Source organism: Aptenodytes forsteri, unplaced genomic scaffold, assembly GCF_000699145.1.
Source record: "Aptenodytes forsteri isolate BGI_AS27 unplaced genomic scaffold, ASM69914v1 Scaffold23, whole genome shotgun sequence".
NCBI classification, from domain to species: Eukaryota; Metazoa; Chordata; class Aves; order Sphenisciformes; family Spheniscidae; genus Aptenodytes; species Aptenodytes forsteri.
Window position 1 is genome coordinate 6,095,875 of NW_008796043.1, and position 13,451 is coordinate 6,109,325.

The 13,451-nt window shown below is 40.5% G+C and overlaps 1 protein-coding gene across 1 annotated transcript in view; it reads right to left on the reverse strand.

The window, feature by feature from the left end:
* Positions 1–13,451, reverse strand: part of LAMA3 (laminin subunit alpha 3) — a 122,638-nt gene that overhangs the window by 93,793 nt on the left and 15,394 nt on the right. The window contains exons 4-8 of the mRNA XM_019473746.1: positions 10,784–10,901; positions 10,046–10,164; positions 8,302–8,472; positions 4,961–5,058; positions 3,364–3,479 (exon numbers count right to left, since the gene is read on the reverse strand). Of these exons, the coding sequence (XP_019329291.1) occupies positions 3,364–3,479; positions 4,961–5,058; positions 8,302–8,472; positions 10,046–10,164; positions 10,784–10,901 (622 nt within the window). The remainder of the gene's footprint in view (positions 1–3,363; positions 3,480–4,960; positions 5,059–8,301; positions 8,473–10,045; positions 10,165–10,783; positions 10,902–13,451) is intronic.

Here is a 13,451-nt window from a genome sequence, read left to right on the forward strand (position 1 = left end):
GAATGGATACGTTTTAAGTACGAGTTCATTCTACTTCCTGAGAATTGTGGATTCAAAAAGAAGTATGGTTTGAAGAAGTATGGTATGAAGAAGTATGGTTTGAAGAACAATACTAACAACAATAATAATATGTTGTTATTATCTAGAAAAGGATAGAATTAGGTGGCTGAGATAACTCATTTCCCCAGTTTATGGTTGTTCACAGTCTCAGCTGTGACAAATATTACTTTGGGTGGTTTGTGGTTAGCTCCTTTCCTTTATTTTTCCCTTCTGTTAAGCCAAATAAAGGTAACGGCTGAACTCACAGTGGCTCTGAATCCATCTCTACATACATGTTCTGCTATACGTTTAACGCCTTCTGACAGATGTTAATATTGCGGTGCTCAGAAGAGATTGAAAGAGAGATACCTACAAGGTTTTGCGTGCAGGCACATCAGCCTCACATATGCCTCAGTCTAGGAAGTTCACCTATTGAAAACATCTGAGATACATCCACTGATGTACACGCATCAACTGGCTTCACCGATCTCCTTACATCAAGGTGGGAGACCTAAATCCCGAAAAACCTTTGCTGTTTTACCTTTGGCAAAAAGGCCTAGCAATATAAATCCCAGAACCAGCCCAATGTCCGTGCCTTGCTTGCAGAAGAGAATTAACCTGAAAAATAGCTCCACACTTTGAGTAGTTCCTGCAAATAAAGTTTGAGTAAAGGGTGATGGATTTACCCAGAAAATAATTTATCTAATTTCCTACAGATTAGTTATGTGTATCTCATAATCTTCCCATCTTAGTTAAAATGAATCATAGAATCATAGAATAGTTTGGGTTGGAAGGGAGGGACTTCTAAAGGTCATCTAGTCCAGCCCCCCTGCCGCGGGCAGGGACATCTTCAACTAGATCAGGTTGCTCAGAGCCCCGTCCAACCTGACCTTCAATGTTTCCAGGGATGGGGCATCCACCACCTCTCTGGGCAACCTGTTCCAGTGCTTCACCACCCTCAGCGTAAAAAATTTCTTCCTTATATCTAGTCTAAATCTACCCCCCTTTAGTTTAAAGCCATTCCCCCTTGTCCTTCCCGTTGGTCACGTAAAGCTCTGCCTGTCTTCACTGAAATCTTCCAGAACTATAATATAAATCTGAGTAGGAACCAACCATAGTAGCAAGCAAACAGAATAAATCAAAGGATAGGACCATGGTTTTGCCATAAACTCATCCTATGTCCTTTTTTTTCTGATCTGATCTTCTTTCATTGCTGGAGAGGAACAACAGGAATTTTTTTGAAAGAATGCAGAAAGCAAAAAAGGCTTCCCCAAGCATCCGGGTGCTAGGTGAGCTTTTAATTACAGATGTTCCCGCACACCAGGGAAACCTTGCCAGGAAATTCCTGAAGTTTTGACTTTATAAAGCTATCATTCTCTGTATCTCCTCTGCGTCTTTATATCCGAACAGCTTTGGCAAGGAAGCCTTTTCCTAGAAACTACCAACACCACAGCTGAGATGGTGGCCTACCATCAGGTTCCCTTATGGTCTGCTGACAGGAACCAGACAGGTCGAGACTGGGTTCCTTGGCCAGGTTGTGATAGCCTGTGAAGATCTTTGGGGTTTTTTATTCATATAATTATTCAAGAAAATAAAACATTGCACAAATGAGATGGTGGTTCAAGATACTAAGTCAGAAAAGGAAAGAAGAGAAGATTAAAAAAAAAAAAAGATTTACAATGTAAATAAAAGCTCCTTGCCTCTAGGGCTAAACCATCTGTGAGCTACAGCTCACAAGTATGTCTTCTAATAGCAAAGGGAAATTATTTGCTCTGATTATAGTAATAGCATTTTCTCTCACAGGGGAATAGAAACCCCTTCTACCTCACCAAGCATCTTCTTACCACTTTGGGACATTTGCTGACCCATACAGTACTGGGAAACTCATCGCAAAAGGTTGGGCATATCCCTACAAGCTCCCACCAACCTCCTTCAATCAGTTTCTCTCAAGGGACCTCAGGCTTCTGGGAAGCTTAACAATGTTGCTTTAATTCCTTCACTACTGGCTGCCAGGAAAAGAGGTCTGCACCTGGCAAACGTTCTCAACAAATCACCTCAAATCGCTAGGAGCAATCCAAACTAAAAAGAGTATTTTTTCAGAGGTAGTTAGAAGCAAAGTTGGTTTGGCTCAGAATCTTGTAGATGATCTTCTATAAACTCATTCTTTAAAAAACATGACATTATTTATGCTCTTTGTCTATCTCTTTCCTGGCAGAAAATGTTTTCCTTTCAAAGAGGGGAATTTAAGTGAGGTTTCAAATATTGTCCAAAAATTGTGTCCCAACATGCCTATCTCCTATCAAACATTTTAATCATCTTCCCCCCCACCCAACACTCAGTCTTAGTACTGCAGTTTTGACTAAACAAGCCATCTCTATTCCTCAAAGTAATTATATAGGTACATCTCTCTGGCTTTCAAATAAGGTTCCCCTGTTAACGGTTTGTACCCACTGGCTACGCTACTCTCAGGAATGGCAGACAAGGAAAATAAATTAGGCCAGACACAAAGGAAACTGCAGGCTGCCAACACATTTGCTCAGAATAGGATGTGCACAGAGATGGGAACACCGTCTGTACCACACTCACTGGTTTCTGGCCAGAAGGATGCAAAACACCCGTGTGTGACAGTACGTACCCCTCCACCAAAAGGGGGTCCGTGCGGTCATTTTCTTTAACAAAAGAATGAAACACAGGCGAGGGGGGAGAAAGGTCAATGGGCTTCTCCAGCTTGACTACTCAGTCTGTGGGGCTAAAGCACTCCAAACTCACAACTACAAGCACAGGAAGGGGTGCAAGTGTGGAATTGCCAGGACTCCCCACCAGGAACACCTTTGTGCCTGCTTACCGAGGGGCGACCATCAGGAGGAGAACAGAGGGCAGCTCAAGCGCCTGTCAGCAGTGGCAGCCTTGAGCAATCTCTCTGCAATCTGAACACCAAGAGGCTGGGTGATGGGGAGGCAAATTTTGAAGTTGTACAAGATGCCCATAGTCTCTGCTGTGCTAGTGGGAATCCACAATCTGTCAGCAGACAGCTATGACCGGGGAGAGATGTTGGCTCAATGTACTACAAGAAGGCTTCCACTTTTCTCATGTAATATTCTCACACAAATGACTGTTTTCATTGTTTAATAAGAGAGAAGAACATAAATAATATTCACTGCATCATCTGTTCCTTATTGCTGTATGGTAAGAATTTTCTCAGTAAAGAAAAAAGGTGTTAAAACATGCAGTGTGCTAGTTATGCTCCATGAACACGTGTGCTATGGCTAATTCCCACCCACTTGTCAATGTCCCTTTTAACATAGCATCTTTTAGGCTACTCACGTTCGCATAGATTTGTGCTCCCAGCTGTTGCAGGTTGCCACTGTTTCTGATTATATCCAGGGCAGCAGTGATCACAGGTTTCCCCACAAGTGTTATGCTGACATTCACACTGAAACCTATAGAAATGAAAGCCTCTTATTCTACTGAAGCTGGATTTAAACTTTTTTTCTTAATTTTATTGGAGTCCAAGACTTACACATAGTGTGAAAAGGACAAGACATAAGCTCAGATGTAAAGAGGTCGAACAGTAATACTAGAACATTTTGGAACATTCCTAAAATTCTTCATGATTGATTACTTTGATCATGTGATTATGAGTTTATTAGCACAAATTACTTATAAAGAACATTTATAATCAGATTCAATAGACTGGATTATGAAACTTTATTCTAGAATATTAAATGAAGATGATACATAACAGTTTAGGATGTATCCTATTTTAGCTTCATTCCAAGGCTCAAGCTTGTTGACCTACAGTAAATCAAAATATTTATCACCTTTATAGGCACGCCTTCATAATTTTCTCATTATGTTTTGTTTACAATAATTTTATCAGTATTTTTAATAAACCAAGATCATAACTTCATCTTGTAATTTTAAAAATAGTGCACATTATTCATCAAGAAAATGTAGTTCATATTTATTTTGATTTAGCTGAATAGCCTACTTAAAGGGCAAGCTCTCATTATGGGCTAGGTCTTACTATCATGCATAGTAACTGAATCCCGGGAGGAACAAAGAGACCTTGAGACTGGAGAAGTCTTTTCCAACGTTCCTCTCTTATCTGTGTAGTCTAATAACCAAGGGGCAATACAGGTTTCAAGTATAACCATCCTATTCCCATAGAATTCACACCTTCTGTACTTACTGTTCTCTGGCATAAACATCTGGAAATGAGGCACCCATCTGCCCGCTTACTCTTCATTAAAACACAACTGGAAATATTGCATCGTCCTGATAAAAGTTTGTTTCAATACCATCATGGATAAGAGCAAGAGCTGGTTTAAAGCAGGCTTTTAAAACATGTTTTAGATAGCCTGATTATTCACAGTCACTTCCCTACAGCAGATGAGCCGAGAAGCCTGATCTAACTCCTTGTGAAATCAATACGGAGATCATAAACTTCACAGAGAAAGGGAATTTCACAGGGAAAGGGAACAGTTCATCCAGTTTCTGTTTTTATTTTTTCTAGTAATGATTGAAAGCCATTGGATCTTGGCTGAGCTCAGTTATAATGCTCAATATCTCCAGGAAGTTCACTAACTTTGTTCTTGAGTTGGCTTTCTAATTCCTGCTGTTGGAAGGTGATATCAACCCATGTTTTCCAAAAAGAACTAAAGGTTTCTAAAAAATTATTAAATCTGCCAAACTCTTATTTCAATTAAAAATAAAAAACTAAGTAAAGACTTTTAATGATTGTATTTCACATACAGTAGCTCTTGACATGTTTTCTTGTCAATCATTAGCAGATTCTACTTTTTTAAATATAATGAAAAATCCCCCTAAGACTACATCATTCTATAATAAAAAAGGCATTTGAAAGCATTCATGTATTGTTTTCCTCATATTAAATTAATGTTATGCTCAGTTTACTTACTGGTATTGGTTTTCAGCACTCTTTGCATTACATACTTCAGCATGGCCATGGCAAACACATCGACCACCTATACTGATGTCCTTTATACTGTAGTAATACTGTGGAACAAGCACAAGAAGTACATATAGATCTTTCCTTACTTGTATTATGTCAGAAACATCAACATCAGATTGTTAAATCTTGCTTATCAGAATTTTAAAGGCATGCCTTTACAAAAGGCCGAAGTCAGGCAGCCAATGGCCAAACCTCTGGTGATGTCTATGTCTCAGTACGAGTACCAGCAAATCAAAGTCAATACCCATGGGGTGCCTGATAGCAACAGGCTTGTGCAGCTCACACCAAATGCATATTGCTGTAGCTCTCCATTCCCCAGCAGCTACACAGCCACCAGTACCCAAGCCCAAAGCTTGTTCAAAGCCAGCTTGAGGATGGAGATGTAAAGTACTGTCAAAGCATCAATTTGTGAGACCTTGGTCTCGTCAACAAACCAGACACGCTGGTATGGGCAGTGCAGTTTCCCCATTCTGTCAGACATGATCATTAAACGCTAGAAACAGACCAAAATCACCAGCTCAGTCAAAATCACTCGTGACTCAAGCTGGATTTGAAATTGTGACCTGAAGTTGAAACACTTTGTATCTCATCCTCATGCCTTGCAGGCATCCAGGCAACAGAAGATAAAAATTTAATTGGTTCAACTCAGTGAAAATATCATTACTGTATACATATCAATAGTAACTTCTGCATACATTTTTGTAGCTCAGAAGTTGTTTCCTTGTCTCCTTAGAGCACCAGGCAGAACGGAGAGCTGGTTGTAAATCTTGATCTCTATGTACCCCCAGAAAAATTAAAGGGGCAGATTTAATGCCACTGGAGGATGAAGAGAAAAAGGGTCAGAACATTATGCAGTTATGTCTCCTGTGCTCACCTATTCACAATACAGCCCCTCTAAGTGGTATATATAGCCTCTCTCAGTGGTGAGCCTTCACCTCTACTCAGCACTGGTGAGGCCACACTTGCAGTGCTGGGTCCAGTTGTGGGCTCCCCAGCACAAGAGAGACATGGACATACTGGAGAGAGTCCAGCAAAGGGCCACGAAGGTGATGAAGGGGCCGGAGCATCTCTCCTATGAGAAAAGGCCGAGAGAGCTGGGACTGCTCAGCATGGAGAAGAGAAGGCTCAGGGGGAAACTTATCAATGTGTATAAATACCTGAAGGGAGGGTGCAAAGAGGACGGAGCCAGGCTCTTGTCAGTGGTGCCCAGTGTCAGGACCAGAGGCAATAGGCACAAACTGAAACGCAGGAGGTTCCCTCTGAACATCAAGAAACACTTTTTCACTGTGAGGGTGACTGGCACAGGTTGCCCAGAGAGGTTGTGGAGTCTCCCTTTTTGGAGGTACTCAAGAACCGACTGGACATGGTCCTGGCTAACCAGCTCTAGGTGACCCTGCTTGAGCAGGGAGATTGGACCAGAGGACCTCCAGAGGTCTCTTCCAACCTCAATCATTCTGTGATTCATTTCGGTTTCATATACATTCTCTACTTTTATGTAGGTGGAGTTGGCTGGGCACAGATGAGATGCTTCCCCAAGGCAGGGAGCTTTTCCAACTAGCTCTCTTTGCTCTAGGCAGGTGAAGAACAGTAGATGGGATATACAGACTAGGAAATAATTTTTGCCTTCTGAACTATCTCTATTCAAATACACATTAATTCCTAACTGTGCATACCATTTTCATACTGTAAGTAAAACTCAATCATGGTGATTCATTTCGGTTTCATATACATTCTCTACTTTTATGTAGGTGGAGTTGGCTGGGCACAGATGAGATGCTTCCCCAAGGCAGGGAGCTTTTCCAACTAGCTCTCTTTGCTCTAGGCAGGTGAAGAACAGTAGATGGGATATACAGACTAGGAAATAATTTTTGCCTTCTGAACTATCTCTATTCAAATACACATTAATTCCTAACTGTGCATACCATTTTCATACTGTAAGTAAAACCTATGCTTTCAGTGTTTTCAGCACAGCTGAAAACGTACTCGACTGGGTTTTTGTATGAGTCTTCACAACCCAGTCTATAGTTTCATACAGCCTTGTAGAGCTACGCTTTACTACTAACAGTAATTGTACTGTCACTGGTCAGTAATAAGTCAAATTAGCAATAGGCCAAAATGATTAATAGGCCAAACTGCCCCAATGTGGACATAAAACATACTCTGTATAATTCAGTGTGTCATGAACTCAAACCTTTAACAGGAGAAGCCAGGCAGTTACTTGGATAAGAGAACAGAACTGGTCTGGTTTTCATCTGTTTCTATAACAAGTTTAACACAAAGATTTTCCTTAAGAATATTAACTCTTTCCTAGACTTGGAAGGTCTCTACAATGAAAACTTGTGCTCTCTTTTAACAATTTTATAATAAAACACTCGACCTTTCATTCATCTATCCTACATCCCATGGCTATGATAACATCAGAAGTTCCTTATACTACAGCTGTGCTGCTTGCCACGTAAAATAAATACTGCATTTACATCTGCCTGTGAGCAACATCTTAAAATTTACTTAAGACAATAAAGGTACCTAATGGGAGTGCTATCAAGTAACTGGAATAGTTTTATGTTTTTCAATGCAGAAACTCTCACACACATTTGTGCAGTGCCTCACCCCAGGGTTTCCTCCAATTGTTACTGAATCTTCATTTTAAATGAAGAGGTTAAAAATAACAATACAATATGAAGTCTGCAATCTCTCTAAGTATATGAATTTCCATGTGGTGTTCCCTTGTGAGAGATGATTTTCCTTACACTTCCCCACTGAATGGGAGTGGGACTTTGGCTTTCAAGCTCTCGGATAGCCCAAAATCCACTGAAAACACCTAGGCATCTCAAACGATTTGTGGAAAGATAGTAACTTTCAAGTACGCCCTTTGATTCCTGCTCCTTCAGAAGCTCAGGTACTGTTTCCCGAAAATCTTTCTTTTAATAAATACGGGAAAGTAGTGTCAAATAAAGCTGAAGAGATTTAGTTCCTCAGCCCTGCGTAAGAGAGTTTAGAAGATTTCCGCTTTGGCTCCTTATAGCTCCCATAATGCACCCAACTTCCTTCCATATTCAAAAACAGGGAAAGAAGACAGTCTGTTACAGAATCATTAAGCATTACTTCCCCTCCATAAAATATGTGCTGACCCAGTTACCTTCTTGTCTCAAACAAACCTGGAGAAAATATAGGGATTTAAAGGTGGGTCACTGTAAAATTCAATTGTTAAAACATGCAGAATATTTTGGGGTCTCTAACATGCTGAATACAGTTGTTGAGTATATCTCGATGAAAACAGTACTTACTCTACGGGTTACAGTGGGGTCCCGTTGAGCTTTTGATATCAAGTGTCCAAGAAGTGTATTAGTTCTGAGAAAATGAAGGCGGATGTTTGTTGCTTTTGTGAATTCTCGAAGACTAGGGGAATAAGTGAAGTTTTTTGCTCCTGGGCGGCCATTTACCAAAGATACTACAATCTAACAAAGAAATAAGCACATTTTTGTTAAAATATATCAACTGCAAGTGTCAGCAGCGGCACAGAGCAAGATTAATAAAAGAATCCAAAAACTTACTATTGTTTCTGAGCATATTTGCAGTAGCAACTACACATTTCATACTGAAGCCAGGACATTGGGAAAAATAGTGTTGTTAGTCTTGGACCCTCCTGAATTCTCATTACCCATATTGCACATCGGGAAAAAAAAGTGCCTCTATCTGTTTTGAAAACAGTAGGTGTAACACACAAAAAGTACATGGTTTAATAGGAAAAAACAATAGGAATAGTTGCAAATAGTTATATTAACAGCTGATAGTGTCAATGGGAGTTTTGCCTGAGTAAAAACATCAAGTTTTGGCTCTTTCCCAAAGCACATTTATTTTTGGGTTAAGGCACAAACATTCCTGGAAAATATTATTGTTACCAGGTCCAGTGCCTGGGAGCGTATTAACGGTCTTTCGGAAGAAAGTACACAGTGTTGCTTTAGAAAATCCCCTCACATGAAAGCAGGTTTTTCTGACTTTCAAAACAAGGGCTCTGGTACTTTTTTATTTTTTAAAGAAACAGATGCCAGCAGCCTAGCAATCATGAATCTCTATTAAATTAACAATCCAGTGTGCATGTAGAGGACTGAGTAAGAGACTTTCATTTATTTATAACCAACCAGATAACAGATTTCTATTTTCAAATGGCTCCTATGCTCTGAAGCTCATAATAAGGGAATGGTGACGGTTCTGCCTGCAGCACAATTCCTTTAGGAAAAGTCATACAGCACATAATAGGGGATGGCACCAGCAGTGTTCTTCTATGGAAATTATTCTCTACAATATTTTATTAGGAAAATTTTACAGATATGTTAATAAACAAATTCTACTTTAATATGAATTAAAGATCCATAAAACCCCAGATCCATATGCTCAAAACTCTGGATAACTCTTGAGGAGTTCAGATCTGGATTCTAACCACATCAGGCGTAAAAGGAGAACGTCAGCAGGAGCCATCAGCCCAGCTAGGAGTTTAACATTCATTCAAATAACACAAGCCACAGTTCTGCCAGGCAAGGAACAACGGCTAAAATCAGAGCAACATTTTCCAAACACATATATTATAAATATGTAGCATTTTATGTATTCTTTTCTTAAACAGCTACTTATTCCTGAATGGTAAATATCTGTTTCTACAGCCTTTACTCCCATGAGCAATTCTGATGCAGTAAGTTCTGCTCTGTACATTGGAAGTGTTCAGAAAATGCGGCCAACACCTTCAAATGCATATGGCTAAAGTGAGGTACCTAAATCGTGATAAAAATCAACACAGGTGGCTCTGAGCAGCCCCTACCCCCACAGGGAATGGTGAAAGTTAGGAGGAGCCAGCTCACCCTCCAAAAATCTCATCAGCTACTTAAGTGCTTGGTTATGGACTTACTAATGTAGATTCAAGCAGTCACAGCTGAAAAATTACTTCCAGTTCCAGTTTTTTATTGAAACAGCAAACTCCTGAAACCAATGCTGCTTGCTCCCAGCATTACACGTTACTTTCCTAAAAGCACTTACCTCTCCGTTTTCAAGAGGCAGAATGCGAGAGTACTCTGTGGTGCAAAGGACATCGCTGTCCCTCCTCACCGGAAGATTAGCCTCCTTTCCGAAGCGCTCCAAGCAATCTGCTTTGGAGTCTAGTCAAGTGAGAACAAGATTATTTTTATGTGTGAAAATAAACACCATTGTTCTAATTTAAATTAACAAAGGAGTATCCCCTGTGCTTTCAGGTAAATTCTCCCCCATAACTGAGTAATAACAGTGATTGCTTCACTCAGCACAGAAAAATGGAAGTTCCTAAAACCAAATCATTTCTCGTTCTAAGCAGTTCAGTGGTGCCTGACAAGACACGGCACAGTATTTCTCATATCATCACAACAAGCTATATATATACTCCAATATTTTGCATTTGTATTTCACTTTGGTTTTTGCAAGGAACTCCGGGGTCCCATGGGATGAAGGACACTGTAGTGTAGACATACCAAAAAACCAAGACAAACAAAACAAAACAAAAATTCCCAACAGACTGAAAAATATTGATGTACTGAGTTACACTTTCAAAATATCATGCTCATTTTTAGTTACACTCTTGTCACTAATTTATTGTGGATAACTAAAAGAAATATATTTCACACGGACTGTCTTCATTGCAGTTGAAATCTTCAGCAAGCCCCATGGTCTCATTTTCCTGCTACTGGGCAAATGATTAAAGAAACCTGTCTACAAAAGAGTAGCGACACAAGGATTGATACTCACGAGCAAAATATTGCCAGGGAGTGTAAGTTCTTCCAAAGTCCACTGATCTTTCTAAGATCCAGAGATCTGGACGAGGAGAATTTGCAAACTTGATAAGGATATAGGCAACATGGAAGAGCTGGTAACAGAATATACATAGATCTTATCAGGAGCTTTTTGAACTCTATAAAAGTACCGCAGTAGTAAAACTAATGCCAATAAACACCTTTTCTTTGGTGTACAGTGAGAAGGTTATCCTCCGCAGTTTCATTCCCATTAAAATAATAGGCCAGATTCTCAGCTGGCTACCTCACCTGGCAACGTGCTCCAACACATTAAGAAAGCTGCAATAGGACTGTGTTAAATGCCATCTCTTACATTTCAGAACAGCTCTGTTTTGCGCATGACTGATTGCTTGGGAAATTAGCATCTCAACTATCACTGAACTAAGATACTTTTGCAGCATCCTGGTACATCTGTGTGTTGCATTCCAGTCATGTAATTGTGCTTGTAGTCAAGGAAAATCACAATGATGTAAGAGAAAATGCACACACCTTTTACACTGGGACTCCGTTGGTTGCATTTGATAGTAATCTAAGCCACCTGTTCCCCACTTTAAGAATATTTCTAGATAATTTTGCTACTTGACAGACTTTCCAAGTAACATAAGCAAGCCTCCCCAAAGTTTTGAGGGTATCAAGTAACACAGGAGAGATTCTCATGACTGGTAGCTCATTCAATGTCTGAAATAGCTCAAGGAGCTTCACCAGTCCAAGGTTCCCAAGGCCAAGAGTCCCATCTGGCTTCTTTAGGTGCTCATTGTGTATCACAGCGATAGACCACAGAGACAGAAAGCTTCCAAACACTAGAGCAAAAATGGATTTGACAAGAAAAGAAATCTTACTGTAAGCCTCTTGAAATAGCCCACAGTCATAAAAATCAGCACATCATTAAAACTACCTCTACACAAAAGGCTGAACACAGGTTGATTCTAAGAGTCATTTAGAATTTAAACAACCACAACATGGATATGAGCCATCAATAAAAGTGATCCGATACTGAGGGACAGTCAATATTCAAGTGAAGCTGCACCGGAATTTCCCACTCAACAACATAAATTCAGAATCATCTGCTTGCAAGAGATTCTTACTTTGGTGGAGGAGGCAGGGAGTTACCAGTCAATGGTCTGTCAAGTAACTGCTGCCAGAGCCCTCACATCAAATACACCCATGCAGTTTATCTTTGCTCAAATACCACAAATGTCAAAACCTTGAAGCTAATACTTTGCACAAGTTATTCGACACCAAACCACAAATGCATACAAGCTCCCAACCACAAACTGGGAACAGCATCTGTTGCCATGCCTGGCCCATTCAGCTGCCGGCTAGGACCAGTGCAATAGCTGTCGTACAAGCTGGGGCCACCAAGAGCCAGATGCAAATGGTGAACAACACAGCGGAGCAGATACCTGGAAATATTTGTCCCTAACTAGTACTGCACATGCCGATCCCATGGCTACACGCGCATTGCAGTCATATGGTTACATGCAGCCTCAATCTTCACACATCTATTTCAGACATCAGCTTCTGAATACCAAAAGTATTCACAGAAGAAAGTAAAACCTTCTCAGAGAGAAATGGGAGGAATTCAAGGACTTCGTGGAGCATGCTTTCATGATAACACCTCACATTCCAGCAGAAGAAACCGAAGCTTTTTTGTTGTGCATTCATTTAATGCAGTATGTACAACTACCCGGGGCAACTGCCTGTTTTACACACACCAAGGCACTGCTGCAGCCGGTGTCATACCTTGAAACATATTTCAGAAACTGTTGATTTGCTGAATGTTGCTGACCTAGGTCAGCGGAGAGATAACTGGGGAAAAAAAAAACCCTCTCATATTAGTGTTGGAATTTACCCTGCCTACTTAACACAGCCTGGCAAGCACCAACTTCACCTCCTGTGATAGTAAATTGGGTACCTAAGTAGCCAGACAGTATCTACACATGGAAAATTACTTTCTAGACAACAGTATCGAGCCAAATAAGTGGCAGCCATTCTGTTGACAGAACCCAGAACTACGCACAGTGACTGCACAGGTGGAGTAATGCCCTTAAATTACGGACGGAAAGTCTCTACACTGATTGTCAGAAATAGGTGAATACTTCAGGGACTGTGGCAAGATTTGCTCTTACTGAGTTTCTGATACTCTTTGCCTAAGTAACTTCTGCTACTTGACTGGCAAGTTTCAGAGTAGGGATATTGGCCATACAGACATTACATGTCATCCAGTACGGCCATTGAGTGCGAAGACTGGTATCCTCCCAGGGAAGCATAATAGTGCTGAAATTCCTAAAAAAAAGTGCTTCATGTTCTTGCTTTTGGCCAGCTGACTCTCAAGGGGCATTGCCCTGTTCACACCAGGTTTGCACTGGGCAGGCAACTGCCTATCCATTAATAGTCTTGCTTCCCCTATGTTTTAAGGTCTTTGGGAGTCCCATCCTTACATGCATGTTAACAAGTGCGGATAACACCCTGCTATTGTGTTTAATCAAGACAAATGGTTTAGAAAGCTCAAGAGGAAACAAAAGCAGCATACAGAAAAGGTCCTGCCTTCTCTAGGGCCCCATTGCTTGTAGTCACATTGTGGAATCATTACAACAATGACCTTCTACCTACTCTCTAAAAAA